Source organism: Leishmania mexicana, chromosome 16 (genome assembly GCF_000234665.1).
Source record: "Leishmania mexicana MHOM/GT/2001/U1103 complete genome, chromosome 16".
In the NCBI taxonomy this organism is placed as follows: Eukaryota; Euglenozoa; class Kinetoplastea; order Trypanosomatida; family Trypanosomatidae; genus Leishmania; species Leishmania mexicana.
The window spans coordinates 21,367-38,025 of NC_018320.1; the positions used below are offsets into that span (position 1 = coordinate 21,367).

Below are 16,659 nucleotides of genomic sequence, written 5' to 3' on the forward strand. Positions count from 1 at the left end.
ACGCACAACGCCATCCAGGGCCTGACCGCGGACAGCAGCAGCGATACATCGCACTGACCTCCCCTCCCTCCCTCCCTACGCCGTCGACACTCCATCCTGCAACCAAGAGAAGTGGTTCGACACTGGCAGGGATAGGAGAGGAGGAGGGGCTCCTCAACTACTCCACACAGACAGAGAGAGTTTGGGGAGAGGGGGTTGCGCTGGACCATCCGATGCCACCCGTTGAGGGGCGTCACCCAGCAGCAGGGGACGGCAAAGAGGAGCAATGCTAAAAGAGATGCAAAAGGAAGAGCAAGCAACACCAAAGCGGTGAGCGACAAGAAGTGGGGAGCAGACGCGCAAAGGTGGAGGCAAGTAGGGAAAGAGGAGGCAAGACTGTCAATGCGAAGGTGGCATGTGAAACATGCACAGATGATTGTAACGCATGCAGGGCTGATCCCCCCACCACCGCCTCTCCCCCACCCAATGTGGCTCAGATAAAACCCCTTGTCAGTCGTTGTGAGCTGCTGCACCACTTGTGCTCAAACACATGTCGCTATCTTCGTGCATCAGGAGCTGAGCGTCCGTTTCGTAAGCGCGCTCAACCTCGTCATTGATCGCCTCGGCACGCTCCTCACATTTCAGCTTCTCAGCCGGTGAACACCTCTGGTACGACCGGGTTAGCGCAGATGCGTCGCTGTACTGCGTGTAGGAGGAGAAGCTGCTGCGCTGGCTGAGTGCATACAGGTCGCCAGGAGACATAACGGCAAGCCACCGCACGCTATGCCGGAACATCGGGGCTGACTACGGCAGGCAGGCAGAGAGATTCTATAGGAGGGGGAAAGTAGAGCCGAGAGAATCGAAGAGGTGAGGAGAGGCCCACGACCACAACACCCTTTGCTCGCTGAAACTCGTTGAAGCAAGAAAGGCACGCGTGCTGCTCACCTGCCAACGACACAAGCGCCTACTCTTTACAGGTAAGGTGAATGAGGAATGTCAGTGCCTTCAAGAACGTGGGGGCAGACGGGAGAGCATCCGTGATCACCACGCGCGCCGTGCAGACAGCCGTATAGAGCCCCATCACTCCATGTAGAAGGTGCCGCAGAGGACCAAGATACGTTTATGGGGGAAAAGAAGAACAGAAGGGGATGTGCTGTGGAGGGAGGTGGCAGGAACACAACATGGAGAGGGAAGCGGAGGGGGGAGGTGAGGCGCTCGCGCACCGTTGCCGCGTGGGTGGAGCGGGGGGGGGGGGGTAGAACCGCTCCGAAGCTGCAGGTGGAAAGAGTGAGTGGGGTTCTCACGCTTTCGCCCCCTCCCCTCGTACGGATGCACGATCGTCCTCCGTGAAAGTAGGACAAGTCTGCGAGGAGGAGGAAACATGATGCGCTTGGCGGGGCAAGCGAAGAAAAAAAAGCATGAGGAAGCAGTCGTAACGAAGCAGAAAACAACAGGAGGAACGTATGGGCAGAGGTACCACACACACACACACGCCAAGTCGTGTGCAGTTGGTGGCGTGTTGCCCGGGCATCAGCAAAGCGTGGAGCACAGTGGACTGAATCGGCGGCAAGGAGGGGGTGAGGGCTACCGTCATGAAAGCGGCGGTAACAGCAGCCGTCTCTCGCACTGAGGCTCTGGGGCCTCGAGGACGTCTTCTGATGGGAAGACGCAGTCCGCGGCTATCGCGGGTGGAGTCATTAACCCCGGTGCACTCGTTCTGTACGTGGCGTCAATGTTGACGAGGGAGAGTGGAATATCAAAAGTAAGAAGTGGTACATGCGGCAGTCTGGAAAGTCCGAGGTGCCTTGCGCGGCGGTGTGTGATCCACTGCCGCTCGTGGAGACAGTTGTACCGAAGCGCAAACGCCTTCATGCGCACCGCCACCGCAGGTTTGTAGAAATGGCCGGTGTAATTCACCGGGTCGTAACGGCAGCACGTGAGCGAGTTGAAGCGGCTAGCGTCGACAGTGCCCTCCACGTTGTAGAGCGCCATGGGACGGTAAAGCTCGTTCGCGTAAGAGACGACACGGTTCCCTGGATTCGAGAGGAAGGCGTCTGTGAACGGTGCACAATACAGCCACTTCGCCTCAGCCTCCGTTGCCCAGTACCGACTCGCGTTTACGCGGCTGCCCATTATACGTAGCATGCACTCCTCCGTAGCACTGTCAAATCGTTCGCCATTGGTGCTCAGCGGAAGTGCCTCTGACGCCGCCCGCGATGCCAGTAGCGCCACGTTGCGGCCCTTCTCCGCATTTTCAAGGCAACGCACGTGGGCCTTCCACCGCTCTCGCAGGACGTCCAGCGGCTCCATAAACTGGGAGCTGTGGTACACACATACGCTCGTGTCGGAGCTCTCCAGTCGCACCGGTGCAAATGGGCTGTCCGCCAGTGGGAGAGAAAGGAGCACCACGACTGGGACGGGGACCCACACGCGGCCAGGCCAACCTCTCGTCTGAGCAATCGCGCACAGAAAATGATGATGCTCCGCGGAAAATGTGTGGCCGCACAACGTTTGTGACGCCTTCGCTGCCGCTGCGCGACCGCCTTGTTGTAGACAAAGGTGCGCCATAGAATCCGAGCCGCACCCTGATAAGAGCAGGGGAGGGACCGGCTGAGCCTCGTCACCCTCGGCTTCTACTCCTCGCCTTTCGTCCTTCGTCCTTTGTTTCCTTTGGTCACGAGACACCTAGTTTGACGGCGTGTAAAGAGCTCATGAGGCTGCGCCGGTGCAATGAATCTGGTCTGTATACGACAGGCGCTCCGAGTAGCCGCCACGTGGGGAAAGGAGAGAATACAAGGAGCTGGTCGTGAGTGGTCCTTCTCAATTAAACAGGTGCCCATGCGTTGTTGCCGGGGGGGAGAAGAACGGGTGCGTCGTGCCTGACGCATGCGCTGCGGTGCATACGACTCGCTGTAGCCTCCTCAAAGTTGTCAACAGAAAGAGAGAAGACAACGGAAGGCGGGTGGTGTCCGTGCGATGCGGGCATTGCAGTGCAGCTGAGAGCGAGTGGCCGCCTCTAAGGTCGTTCGCGGCTCTGTCCTTGTGCGTTCTCGTGTCATTAACGTTTTCATTCTGAGTGCATGTGTCGGGTTCATGTGCACAGTTGGCACTTCGCCTCTTCTCTTTTGGGACTCAGCCGCCTCTTGTGCTTCCCCCCTCACTACCCATCGGCAATGCCTGCGTTGCAGGAGGTTCAGCATCGTGAGGGACACTGGGCGGAGCCGCTAACAGGCACCCCACGGCTCTACGGTGCTTGGAATGGTAGTGTGCAAGCAACGAGAGAGAGAGGGAGGGGGGAGGCACAGAGCTAAAAGGACAGCAACGGCGAAAAGAGAAAATAACAAGAACGAGGGAGCAGGAATACGGTGTGCGGTGGCACGTCCGAGGGAGGCGAGGGGTGGGGAAGCCTGTCCGAGCAAGCAGGCAGTATCAGCCAAGATCTTCGGAAAGGCCCAAAACACATGTGCGCACAAGCGCGCGTGCCTTACCCGTCACCTACAAACTGATGCGTGTGTGCGACAACCACTACCACTGTTTCCTCATCCAAGCGACAGCATTCTTCATGCGTTTTTTCCCCCGATTCCCTCCTACAACCCGCCCACGCACAGTCCAACGCTCAACGGTAGATGGCCCGACCGAGCTGGTAGCAGATGGCTGCCATGGCCGCCAAGTTCAGAATGACCGTCAAGAAGACAACAAAGCTGTAGATCATCACAGGGAATATCTCTGGCTCCGCGTCGTTGCTCTCGCAGATGCAGCGGCACTGCTGAATGATGTCACTCGCCTCCGAGTCACTCAGCTTCACACGGTGATACAGCCCAGCAACGTCCATGATGTACAGGTGGTGCTGCAGCTCGCGGCGGGTGGAAACGCACACGTAGAGGTACCGGAGCAGCAACGCGCCCCAGAAGAGAAAGGTAAAGAACGCGTAGGAGTGGGCGGTGGAGTAGTACCGATCGCTGGGCCTGTTGCCGTGGATCGTCAGAAGTGCGTCGGCGATGCCCACAATAAAGGCGCACACGAGGGTGAACCAGAAAATGCGCATCGCGGTGGTGCGCGCGCGGTGATTGGCGCACGCAGAGGCGTAGAGGATTAGGGAGCGTAGACTGTACCAGCCTGGAAAGCCGCTGAACACGTTCTTGGCATTGAAGCACTCGTCCAGATCGAAGGCCATGTTTGCATGTTTGCTGGGGCTCATGAGGCATCGGCGCTCTAAGAAGGCGAGGTTCGTCAGCACGTGTAGCTTGGCCCGAATTTCGCGCTGCATGTCCGTGATTTTGAGCACCAAAAACGTCAGTGTCGCCGCAAATAAAAACGTCGCGAAGAAGGTGAGAAGGGTGGCTGCTAGCTGGAAGCCGTTAGAGCCAAACATGTTGTGCCCATACCCGCCGCGCGTCGCCGGTGCAGAGAGGCTCATCATCAAGCCCAACACGACGCCGAAGAGCAGCCAGCGGTATTTGTAGTGTCGGTTCATCACCTTGCCTTTGCCATCGTCGTCGTAGGTAAAGATGCAGACACTCGACTTTGCATCGACCAGGCTCGCCGCCAGGGCCGACAGCTTCGGTGTAAACCGCCGGTCAACCCTCTCCAGCCCGTGTGGAAATCGGAAGAAGCTTCTGTAGGACGCCTTCACCAGCGCGACCACAAGCCACAGCACACAGGGCACGACCATCTCCGGCAGTGTCAGCTTGCCATCTTGCACTTGCCCTAGCGGAACCCGGGAGGCCACAAGAATGATGGCAACGATCTGGCACAATATTGCAACAGCAATGACGCACATAGAAAACGACGGTGCGTCGAAGTCACTGCGCAGCGCAGCCCCACTCACTACGAACTCTCTCTCCTCGTGCAGCGAGGTGATGCGTAGCGGCGCCACCGGCACCCACGGCAGTGACAAAAAAGGAAAGAGAAAGACGAAGCAGCGCAGCGTGAAGCGCCCGACGGAAAAAATCTCGTTTGGGGCCGGCGCCGCGCAGGCGAAAACTGTGGCAGGGGAGCCGTACTGCGTGACGATGCCATGCGCGCTGCTCTTCACGTCGCCGTCCGCGATGGACGCGTTAGGGCGGAATCGGATGTTCGTGAAACTCTGATTTCCTACATCGAAGGTAGGCGCCACAGTGAGGTGCTGTGGGGGCGCCGTGGGTGTGCCGTGCGCGTCGGTGCTAGAACTGAGGATGTCAAGAGGCGCCTGCTGTGCACCGCCCGAAGGCGCTGCAGAGAGCACCAGTTTCGTTGAATTGTTTGCGGCTCCCCAGAGGTACTCATTTACCTGCTCTACAATGGTTGCGAAGAGGGCTGCGCGGGCACGCTGGAGCACCTCGGGTGCTTTGGTGGGCATCTCACTCACCCGATTGCCGTCTTTCCAGATACCACAGATCTCGCGCCCTTGGCGGCTGTAGACCCCCTTGTAGATGGTCGAGTCCTTGAACTCTCCGCTGAAAAACTCGCCCGTCGCGAAGAACATGGTGCCCGGCCCCTCCATCAGCCCTGAGCGGAACTGGCCGACGAAGATGTTGCCAGAAGGGTAGTAGCACACCCCAAGGCCGTGCCGTTCGCCATTCAGCCATTCGCCTTCGTAGATAGCGCCATTGCTGTACTGCAAGTACCCTACCCCAGTACGCTGCGAGACGTCTGCCACCGCCACGAAGTCAGGCAGCAGGCTACAACCCCTGAAGTCTGTGTGAACTTCACTCATCGCCGACTCCATCGACATGGCGCCGTGGGCAGGTTCACCAGCAGCGCGACAAGCTCCCAACGAGAACGCCAGGCAGAGATAAAGCGAGACGTGAAAATGGCAGCACAGCGTGCGCAACGAAGGATCTGAGCAACGCAGCAAAGGAACAACACGCAGAGCCAAAAGAATGAGCAAGCGAAGGAAAAGGAGCAGTCGTGGGAGCAGGGACGCGGTGGACAACTCGCTGGCACACAGGCCGAGACATCGAGAGGGGAGACAAAAAGCCGCCAATGGATAAGCAGCGGCAACCATATGGTTCAGCAGAGCACGTGATGGTGGGCTGCACCCGTGGCGCGCACTCCGGTGCAGGACTACGTCACGTATCCCTCCACCTCCCTCGTTTTGTTACTTTTCGATGTGTGCAGGGCACGAGGGCACAGACGTTCATGCGCGCGTTTTGTAAGCGCCAGCAAGTCACAGTCGCACATGACAGCGTGCGTCAGCCTCCTCACCTGCACAAGCGCAGGTGTGGGTGCGTCTGTGTCGTCAAACGACTCCACTCAGCGGAGAACGGCGGCTCTGAAAGCGCTCGAAGTTCTCCATCGGAGGCCACCGCGAGGCGACGGGCGAGTCAACGAGCAGTGAGATGGAGATAGAGAGACCGCCATCTCGATGGAGTGGAATGGCCGGCAGGTGAACACTGCAGGATAGCCGAGGCATTCCGTCTTCGGGGACTGTTGATGTGGCAACGAAACCTCGGAAAAATAGGCGTGCGCCCAGAACCAGGCAGGCAGAGACATCCTGCAACTTCGGAAACTCCGACAAGGGGACAGAAACCACGTGTCGAACCGACTGCTGCATCGCTTCTCATGGAAGGCCAGTGCCGGAACTGCTGCGCTCGCCATTTCCAAAGACTCAGCCGCACTGATTCCGTTTTCCTTCCTGCCTTGTCCTCCAGTCACATTCAGGTATGCTCTGCGGACGCACACGAACTCACACACGGGCCGAAAGCGCAACGGCACACAGAAGGCTCCCAGACACACACAGGAAACGCCCACCACAACAGAACCACACAGAGCGACACACGCACAGCACGTGCGTACATGCAAGACGTAGCATGCAACATCCATGACGACGCGATAGGCCAGGCAAAGGCGAGTGCGGAAGAGTGAACCGACGAAAGAGGCGCCATGAAAGCCACGCACGCTGATCGGTTGCGCCGCCTCATCCCTTCCGCGACGCGACGCATGCACGTGGAGCACATTGTTAAGGAGAACAAAAAGGAAAAAAGAAGAATGCGTTTTTTGGGGCTCCTCCGTCTGCGCGCGTGTCCTTCGCGTGTGTGACGGAAACTTTCGATTTGGTGTGTGCTGTCAATGTTCGGCTGCGCTCGTATGCGCACATCGCCTTGGCGCTCTCCCCCGCCTAAACAGCCACATGCACAAAGACACCGGGACACAGACCTGCAGAAGTTGATCAGCAACAGGAGAGGCAGTGTGAGGGGTGGCGGAATTCAGCCACTTCCAGCTCACCTTTTGGTTGCCATTCCCTTAACATTCCCCACCCCACCCCACCCCCCACGAGTTCATGCGGTATGAACGCTGCCCACAGGCGGCGGTTCGTTCGTTGATGAGTTTGTAGTTCAGGGAGAGCGTGCACAACTCGATAGCCTCCATTCGTCTTCGTTTTGTTGTGTGTGTGTGTGTGTTCGTCGGGAGGAGGAGGTGTGCCGTGAGGAGCGGCGTTCCTCGTTGATCGAGGGAGGGGGGGCTGTGTCGGTCTTTGAGTTCACCGCAGCTTTGTCATTACCGTCTCCTCCCCAGATATATATATAGAAGAGATGGTTTACACCGCTCTGTCCGCAATGCGCTTCGGCCAGGGGGGCCACCGCAAAGCTGGTGCAGGGCGTATTCATCAAGGAGGAAAGGACCGGTAGGGAGGGTGTAGCACGTGGCAGAGAGAGATACGGTGAAATTTCGTCCCCCTTAGCACTTGGCAGCGCTGGCTCCTTCCATCAGGCTCCTGCCAAAGAATCAACCATGCGGTGACTTCGCATAGAGCCTGTTTACAGCTTCGCTGCCGTGCGGCTATGAAGGACGTCAAGGCCACGCTTCGCCAGCTGATCCGCTTGCGCAATGCTGCGAGAATCGGAGTAGCGCTTTGCATGCGGCGAAACCGTGCCAGACACGATGTCCGTAATGAGCATTGTGGCCTGCTGAAGACAGAGGCTGGCCAAGTACACCTTGAAGATATCGTCGCGGCGGCGGCGGTCGAGGTGCAGCATGTAGCCGCGCGCACTGCAGTACATCTCCAGGAGGTCGCTCGGAGACGGAAAGAGCATCTGGATATCGTGTGCTGCGTCGTAGATGCCCTCGGGCTGCCTGAGGAAGCAGAACATCGACGCAGACGCGACGTCGACGAGCGGGTCGCCGAGTCGAGTGAACTTAAACTGCACCATACCAATTAGATGCGGCGGGTACTTTGCACGACCCTCCAGTGAGCGGTGCGTGAAGAGTACCGAGGATAGGTTGAAGTTGCCGTGCAGAGCGACGAGGCGGTCTGGCATTGGGATCATCTGGTGCGACAGCTGCGTCTGGTCAAAGCAGGCCAAAATGCCACGCGACAGCTCCTCCATTGTGGCGGAGCGCAGCTGCACACCGAAGCGGCCAGCGGTGCCGCTCTTGGACAGCGCCAACTTGTACATCTCGATGCTTTCCTGCACCATGGCCAGCAGCGGGTGCTTGTGCCGCTTCGTGCGCCGCATCTCCTCCTCCGCTTGCTTCATGAAGGGCGGCAGCGGCGAATTATGCAGCACCGAGAGCACCGCAATCGCCTGCTTGTAGAAAAGCTTGGGACGGAGCTCCACGTTGATGGATACACGTCGCAGGGAGTAGGGCCGGCGAATGCGCGGCTGAATCAGCTGCGAAATGGCGTTGATGTTCTCACCGTCGCGGTATCGGCGGAGGAAGAAGCGGCGTCCACACACAGCGTACGAGTCACAGTACAACAGGGGCGTTGGGATCTGCAGCCCCGGTGACGTTTCGTAAAGGTGTGCCATTGTCTCGTACTCGCGACGGATGTCTACGGAGCCGTACGGAGACGGGCCGCGCGGCTGAATTCGCAAGATGTAGCTCCCCGTGCGCAGCGTCACTCGGTACGACTCGAAGAAGCGACTGCCCTCGACGTACTCGAAGAGGACGGGGCCGGCCGAGGTGGCCAGTCCCGGCTGTGTGCGCAGATTCATGTTTGCCACTGGCCGCGGTGGGATCTTCAGGGGAAAGAGGTGAGGCAGGTGCTGCGCGCAGTAGAAGAGAATACGCTCTTGGTCCTCCTCATCCATCCGGTAGCGGTCCTTTTCGAGAGTGCTCACCGGCGAGCACAGATCGTTCGGCGGTGGTCCGACGAAGAGCAAGTTGTTGCTGTAGTTGTGCAGCTCCTCCGTCACCCACGAGATGGCCCTGCCGTCTGGGGTCTTCGACGGCCTGAACATCGGGGCGATGTCCTTCTCTACGCCGGCCACCACCTCAGCCCAGAAAGGGTCTTTCTCCGCGACCGTCTTCAAGGCCCGCACAATGTCCTTGTACACGTCACACGCGCCATCCTCGATCAGCAAGACGTCTGTGAACGGGTTGCCTGACAGTCCGCGGGCCACCTCGCAGTGCGCCTCCATGTCGTCAAAGTAGAAGATGTTCGGCTTCATATCGTAGCGCAGTGCCTCGCCGGTGGGGACGCGGCTTGTGCGCACCTCCTCCAGTGCCTGCATGAAGATGTCGGGATACGGCTTGCGCTTGTGGGAGATGTAGCTCTGCACATATCCGTCGAACAGGCCCGTCACTTGGAAGCTGTTCTGGTAGGAGCCAGCATTCTCGCCGTACTCGACGGGGCAGATAACGGGGTAGGCGAAGGAGACGGAGTCAGTCACCGAGTACTTCATGGCCGTCACCATGCGCCGGTACTGCCCCTCGAACTCCCACGCATTGCCGATGGCAAACAGGCGAATCTCCTGCTGGCTCTTGGTGCGCAGGTAGTGCAGCAGGTTCAGCACATTCTTGCGCGGCGAAACCTTCTCGATGGTGCACAGGAAGGCCTCAACATCCAGCAGCTCGCGGACGTGCACCTGCACGACAGGGTCGCAGAGGAGCGGGAAGCGCTTCTTGAGAGCGTGGACCTTCTTGGGAAACGCGATGTTCATAGCGTCCAGCTCCTCCGGGTTTTGCTTTGAGAGGGCGAGCAGCATAAAATCGATCTCCTCCCTGAAAGCCGTGATGAATTCCAGCCGATTCAGTTCGCCCAGCTCCAGTCGCTCGAAGGCACCTTTCAACCCGCGTGTGCGCTCTGTGAACTCCGCCACGGTGAAGAAAAAGTTACTGTACTTCTTCGCCAGAAACGGCACGGGCCGCTCCTGGATGCGCTTCACTATAATGTGCGAGCTAGCGCGCTCGAAGACGCACCGCATCATGCTCTCTGCAAGGCGCCGTGCAGCGGGGAACGGACACGATGTCAGGACACCCTTCAGGTCCATCATGAGCACGACTTCTTCTGGCATTTTGACCTTCCCTCGTCTTCGCGGTCGCTGGCTGAGGTGTGTGTGGGGGGAGGGGAGGGGAAGGGTGCGTGACTGCACGGTGGTGTTCGCCCAACTTTCTCAGATGGAGAGAGCTGCGGCTATCGGCAATGGCGGGGGATGGACTGAGATAAGAAGCTACTAAAGAGCGCGCGTGGGTGGAGAGCGGAAGAAGGAGCGCAGTGACGGGCTGCGGATGGATGCGACAGCAGCGTGAAAAGTATAAAGTCGCAGGGCCACGCCGGAACTGGCGAGAGAGACCTCACTTGCGGTCATTCAAGCTGTGTGGTAGCCGCGAAGCGTGCACAGCCCATGCGCATGCATACACGTCGATAGGGAGAACCATCCAAGTGTACACACCAACTGCGCAGTTCTGGACAGCACTTCCCTCTCATCCGCCGCAGAGACGCGACGCCACTTGTTCTCTGTTTTGCTTGTGCTTATGCGCGTTGCCGTGTGCGCCTCGCGACGACAGACACAACGACCTCTGCTGCATGTTGATCCAGTGCCCCCTGTGAAGCCTCAGTGATAACGGACACAGTGAGAGCGAGGCAGGCACGCGGACGAGCCTGTCACGTACGTTATGCGGGCAATCACCTCGCTGTGTTCGTTACCACGATTAACGCACCGACGCCTAAAATGCAGGCGCGTACATGTGTGGAGGGGGAGGGGGTTATCGGAGATGACTACCTTCCACACTTCCGTTTTCATCTGCACAGCAGGTGCACGCTTGCGTGTGCGACAGAGGGAGGGAGAACACCCCGCACCGGGGGAACTCACGAAGACGAGTAGGGATCCGGGGTGATGCAGGGGGGGGGGGGGGGGGCGGCTTGCGGACGGACACACGCGGACGAGCAAACGGGTCAGAAAGAAAGCACCTTGGGTGGAGGCGCGTCACGCCGCACCACCTCCTGCATGCAAGTCGCCACCATCTTCATCGACTCGGGCAGCGAGGCACACAGGTCATCCCACGCATCCGCCGAGCTCAGAAGCGCGTCTGGCAGCGCCGGGTTGCTCAGAACGACGGCTAGACACTCCGCAATGCACCGCGCCGTGAAGATACTGCGAAAATTGGCGGGGGCCAAGACACCTGTCTCCTCCCGTGCCACGTAGCGAGCGCATAAGACGCAAAGAGCCTGCGCTTCCTCGGGGCGGCAGCGCAACGCGGAAGAGCCCACACGCGGCGGGAAAGGGGGAGAAGCTGCTGTGCCACCCTCAACGTGGTAGCAAAGGTGCGGAAAAAGCGAGAGAGCTGCATCTCGCCACAGTGTCATCGGGACGGCACCGCCGTACTCGCCAAAGGCCAGCGCCTCAAGCCACGTCATTGGCTCCTCGCTGACCCGCTGCGCGGCCGCTGTCTCAAAGTCAGGCGCTTGCAGGGCGCACAGCGCTCCCCGCATGACTACGCCGCGCAGCCGGCGCCACTCCCTTGACTCCTTGGCATTCGTGTACGCGGGTTCCGGCCATCGGCACAAAGAAAGCACCATTCGCCCTAGCGCCGCACGGTGCGCAACAGAGTCGTAGGACAGTCGCGAGAGCAGCAGAAGAAATCGCAGCGCCGCCTTCCCACTCCCTCCTGCCGCCCCGCCATCTCCAAGCGCGGCACAGTAGAGGTCGTCCATGTGCATCAGGTGCCCTGCATCAAGTACCTCGGACGCCCACGCAACCACATCGTCGGGGCAGAGGTCATAATTCGGCGTGTGGGTCAGCATGCGCAGACATACGCAAACGATGCGCCGCGCGCCCTCCTCCCGCACCATGCCCATGCCTGCAGCGCGATGAGAAAGGTGCAGCGCAGCCGTAGCCGCCACAAGAATGTTCACGGCATCACCGCTCTCCGTCGGCGGGTTCTGCACGCCGTGTGGTGCCACCGTTGTATCCAGGCAAACAGGCTTCCGTGCGGCATGCTGTTGCACCTGAGATGCCGCCTCCTGCGTCCTGGGCTGTGGGCGAGAGAGGCTCGCAACCACATGGCCGCCGGGCGTCACACCCGTGATGGTCTCGAGCAGCTGCGTCACGTAATCGGCTGCGTGCTCCACATGTACCTCCAGGCCGGAGACCGTGCCGAGAATGGGCACCTCATGTGCCTGCAGGCGCTTCAGCGAGGTTGCCCACGCAGCCAGGTGCGGTGGATCGAGCCACTCCTGCGTGGCTGCACGCCCGACTTCGTCGGGGTCCGCAGCTACGTCGTGTGCGCGCTGCCTGGCAGCAGTGGAGATGCACTCGACATAGCGTACGAGAGTCTTGCTCTCCGGGACGCCGTCGTCCGCGAAGCCCTCGGCGCACCGTCGCACAAATGGCATCGTCGCGATGCTCACGATTTCAATGAGTGCCTCCAACGACAACGCCCCCGACGTGGCAGCCTTGAAGACACGTCCACCTTCTGCCATGGGCTGCAGCACCACCGTGCGGAGGGCAGCGAAGACATCGCGTATTGCCGCTGCCCCATCGATACCCTCGCTAGAGTCTTTGTTTGCCTCTTGCTGACGCGCACACGCCACAGCCTCAACGAGGGGCTCGAGGTTCCGCGTCAGCAGAAACCAGCCAAAGACACAAGCATCTAGCGTCACTGTCTCGCCCACTCGGGAATCGCGCAGGCGCTCATAGAGCCGCAGCAGTGTCACGCGGAAGTCAGCGTCCTGACGGGCGCGCCGCTGGAGGGAAGCGTTGCCGGCGTAGCGTGGGCTGTGAAGAAGGCTTTGCAGGCGCTGCACCTCCTCTACGAGCTCCTGCAGACTCACCGCAGTCCACCCGTTCGACGGCGTGGATGAGTTCACCGAAACGGTGGCCACTTGCAGCGGAGTCGACGTGTCCCTCGCGGCGAAGAAGTAGTCTGGCACGTCCATCTCGGCGGCGGACTCCGCAGGTTTTTGTGCGCTCGATATGCGACCCTCAGTAACGTCGCCGAGAGCCGCCATGTGACCAGCGCGCTCCGCCACGTGCTCTGCCATCGTCTTTACTCGCTCCACCAGCGATAAGGTGCGCGACTTTTTCACCTTTTCCTCCAACGTGCGGCTCCAGCTAGTAGGATCGTACGTGAAGTGCTGGTGCGGACGAAACACATGATGCGCCAACCACCTAAAGGCGTTTTGGCGGTCCTGAATCTCCTGCGAGTAAGTTCTGTCAGGACTGTGGTGGCGATGAATGCACCGTGCCCCGCAACGGATGGCCGTGGAAGTGCTCGGTAGGGAGCCAATGCCGCAGACTCGCGGTGGAAGGGTACGAGCAACCCGCATGGTGCGGACACGTGCACAACGCGCGCGGCGGCCTCTCGAGCAACGTCTTGTCTTCGCAGAGAGCGCCCTCAGATGGGGAGACAGAGGCAGAAACCGCCACAAGCCGTCCGGTGCCTATGCAGGTCAACACGAGGGACAGTCGCTCGACAGTGACGGGGAGACTGGCAGAGTAACGAGATGATACAAAAGGGAGGAAGAAGTGGCGGTGATGTGCGGAGGACAGAGGAAGGGGCCCGCCATTCGCTGAGGAAAGTGGGCTCGCCGGGCGTGGTGGCGCGTGCGATCCCTCGGCGGGAGAGGACGATAGCACAAACGGGACGCTCCGCCCGCCGCCTTTTCTCCACACTACGCCTGTCACCGAGACGTCAGCGCGTTTGCCAAGGCCTCGCCTCAGAAGGAGTCGGTGCGAGTGCGTGCTCGCCTGCGGCGCACTTTCAGGCGGCATGTCAGGCGTCAGGCGGAGGAGGGCGTTGTTCCTCGCAGGGTGACAGGTCTCCATCTCGATCCGGTGCCGCCTGCCAATATGCGCTTCTTCTTTGTCCATTGTGTGCCATGGTGTACATGGCAAAAAAACACGATGTGTACCGCTGACCACACACGTGAGCGTTGGCGCTACGCACGGACAGGCGCGCGTTCGCCTGTGCGTCTGTGTGTAGGTACTTGTGGGGCTCACGTGCGAACAGTGAGAGAGACAAGCACGCGCACGCGTGCCAACAACGCGTGAAACTCCCTCCCCTCGCCAAGCGCAGTCGATGTGGTGGGCATCCCCGAGAACAGACGCTCGTCAGCAAGACCAGGACGCGACGGGTATACGCCGGAGGCGTTCACGTTTGGCGAAGACGCACCAGTGTGTCCTGCAGCTCTTTCATCTCAGCCTCGAACATGGCAAGTGCGGCCGCCCATTCCTCCGTGTGGGCATGGGAGCTTCGCGCCTCGCCATCGATAATGGTAGTGGATTGAGTCGCGTGCAGTGCTGCGCCGAAGCTAACACAGTCACATGCCGGGCATCGACTCGTTTGAGGCGAGAGGCGTGGATGGAAAGTACACTCCTCCACTGAACTCTCGACTACCCGCAGCTTCAGCTTTCGCAGTCGCGCGAGTCGGCGTCGCTCACGCTCGGCGGTACGGGAGAGAAATCCCTGCCAGCAACGCGGCAGTGCCGAGGTTGACGATCGGATCGCTGTGGGCTCATCTAGCTGCGCCGACGGCACGTGCGGCGCTGCTGCCACTGCGTCCAAGGGTGCGCGTCGCGTCGAGATGCACTTAGCGAGTGGCCTCATCGCTGAACGGTAGAGGTCTGCGGTCTCATCTGAGCACTGAGCCTTCACAGCAGCCTTGTGGTTCTGTCGTTGAAGATGCGCGTAGACAAAGAGCCGCTCTCCTGCCCGCTCTCCGACCGACCGTGGGAGCTGCTGCAGTGCACCGCATAGGTCCGGTTTTGTGCTGCCCATCTCAGCCCTGTGAAATACTCCTAGGCAAAGGAGGTGTTTCAGTACGAGAGAAGGCGAGCGTTTGTTGAAGCAGCGCCGCCGGATTGGAGCGTCTGCGCTTCGCAGTGAGGGATAGCGCTTATCTCTCCACGGCAGCCCACGTGTGCCGGTGCGTTCCAAACATCACCTCCCCACCCGCCTGTGAATGTGCGTGCTTTCTTTTTCGCCTCCTCGCGTGTCAGCACGCCTGTGTTGTCGCTGGCTGTCACTCACCCGTTGTACGCACGCGAGGCCGCCGATCACACGCGCACCGCTCGTGAGGCTGAAGTCCAGAGAGAGAAAACAAAAAAGGGGACGGACAGCAAGACGTGCTGAGGTGGATAGTGGCATGGAGACGCCAAGAGATGGTATCTCGGAGGCGCAATGCGGGGCATGAGGTGGCTTCCGAGATGGGGTTTGGATAGTCTACGGTGTTGCCCTGACACCGTCACCGCGTTACATACAGGTCTCCTCGAGACGCACCGCTGCGCTCGAGTCACCTCCCACCCCACTCCTCCCACCAACATTCGTACAACACCCTTCTCAGCCCCCACCCCCGCGAAATGTTTAGTCTTTACCTGAAGTTGTCGCATCGAGTGTTCCTACCGGATAGAATCAGCTGAAGAAGGTGTGCGCGAGGACATAAGAGAAAGACTGCGAGCAGCACCCGCAGACATGTGTTCCACAGAGACACAAGGCTTGCCGCCCGCCAGCCTCACCCACTTCCTCGCCCTCCCCCCTCCGCCACCAGTCGCTCCATGAGTTCAGATGAACGCCAGCATGCAGGCAGCCTCGCCGATGTTGAGGGTGTGGTGATGCCAGCGAGAGGGGATGTAAAGAAAGCTGTCGCACCTGGAAACGCACGTGCACCTTTGCCGCCCCTGCAGGTGTGAAGGTCGACAGGGCGCGACGAAACCGCGCTCAGCGTCCTGTCGTCTGGGTCACGGCGCAGCTCGCTGGGTCACCAGCGCTTACAGTCGTGCAGCATCTCAGTGAAGACCGTACCGTGTGTGAGGGGGTACACCAGCACTGCTGCCTGCAAAACCGAAGCTGAGCGCTGGTTTTCGATGCGCGCCCACGAACTTCGTAGAGAGAGCGTACAGAGAGCTCGCCTTTGTCCAGGTACGGTGATGCGAATCGCTGAAGCGATACCAGTAAAGGTTGCCGTGCACCCTCCCTCCCATCCGGTTGATTGGCGACCGTGGCTGTGAATGTGGTGTGGCATCGTTGTCTGGAGCTTGGCGTACGAGTCGCGACTGCCAGCCGGCCATGTGATCTCGCCATAGCCGTGTGGATCGAGGTAGCGCGTGCTTCGGCAGAGCCTCCTCTGAACGGCGGTTGCGACGGTCTTCTGTCTCAGCAGGGTGTCAGATGCGCACTGGACAACGTTGCCCATAAACGCGAAGCAAGACGTTGGTGGTCAGCTCATCGTACGGGACTCCATCGATGCTGCACTCCCCTGACTCCGAATCCGTGTACACCGGCGATACGTCTCCACTCCGGCTGCGCGCCGGGAGACCACGCCGCCTTGTATATATACCGCTCGCAGCGTCGACGGACGACCCTCCAGCTCAGATGGGTGGTGCCCCGTCCGGTAGTACAGGTCAACCAGGAACAGTGCCGGGGTGCCCGTGTGTAGCCGTCCCATCACCACCACCGCCACACCCAATCACCTAAGGGCAATGGTGCACCTTGCACAAGAGGGGCGTGGGCCAAGAGGAGGTCGCCAACAATCGA

The 16,659-nt window shown here is 60.0% G+C and overlaps 5 protein-coding genes across 5 annotated transcripts; all 5 read right to left on the reverse strand.

Moving 5' to 3' along the window:
• Positions 1 to 1,569: 1,569 nt before the first annotated feature.
• On the reverse strand, positions 1,570 to 2,547 carry LMXM_16_0090 (conserved hypothetical protein; the record flags this gene model as incomplete). Its single annotated transcript, XM_003873643.1, has 1 exon — positions 1,570 to 2,547. One exon carries the CDS (start codon positions 2,545 to 2,547, stop codon positions 1,570 to 1,572), a length of 978 nt encoding a protein of 325 aa, XP_003873692.1.
• Positions 2,548 to 3,595: 1,048 nt separating this feature from the next.
• LMXM_16_0100 (conserved hypothetical protein) lies at positions 3,596 to 5,692 on the reverse strand (the record flags this gene model as incomplete). Its single annotated transcript, XM_003873644.1, has 1 exon — positions 3,596 to 5,692. The coding sequence occupies one exon, from the start codon at positions 5,690 to 5,692 to the stop codon at positions 3,596 to 3,598; it is 2,097 nt and encodes a 698-aa protein (XP_003873693.1).
• A 2,026-nt stretch (positions 5,693 to 7,718) lies between these two features.
• Positions 7,719 to 10,199, reverse strand: LMXM_16_0110 (conserved hypothetical protein; the record flags this gene model as incomplete). The annotated part of the gene is made up of 1 exon (XM_003873645.1): positions 7,719 to 10,199. One exon carries the CDS (start codon positions 10,197 to 10,199, stop codon positions 7,719 to 7,721), a length of 2,481 nt encoding a protein of 826 aa, XP_003873694.1.
• An 881-nt stretch (positions 10,200 to 11,080) lies between these two features.
• On the reverse strand, positions 11,081 to 13,453 carry LMXM_16_0120 (conserved hypothetical protein; the record flags this gene model as incomplete). Its single annotated transcript, XM_003873646.1, has 1 exon — positions 11,081 to 13,453. The coding sequence occupies one exon, from the start codon at positions 13,451 to 13,453 to the stop codon at positions 11,081 to 11,083; it is 2,373 nt and encodes a 790-aa protein (XP_003873695.1).
• An 824-nt stretch (positions 13,454 to 14,277) lies between these two features.
• On the reverse strand, positions 14,278 to 14,904 carry LMXM_16_0130 (hypothetical protein, unknown function; the record flags this gene model as incomplete). Its single annotated transcript, XM_003873647.1, has 1 exon — positions 14,278 to 14,904. The coding sequence occupies one exon, from the start codon at positions 14,902 to 14,904 to the stop codon at positions 14,278 to 14,280; it is 627 nt and encodes a 208-aa protein (XP_003873696.1).
• Between the last annotated feature and the right edge of the window lie 1,755 nt (positions 14,905 to 16,659).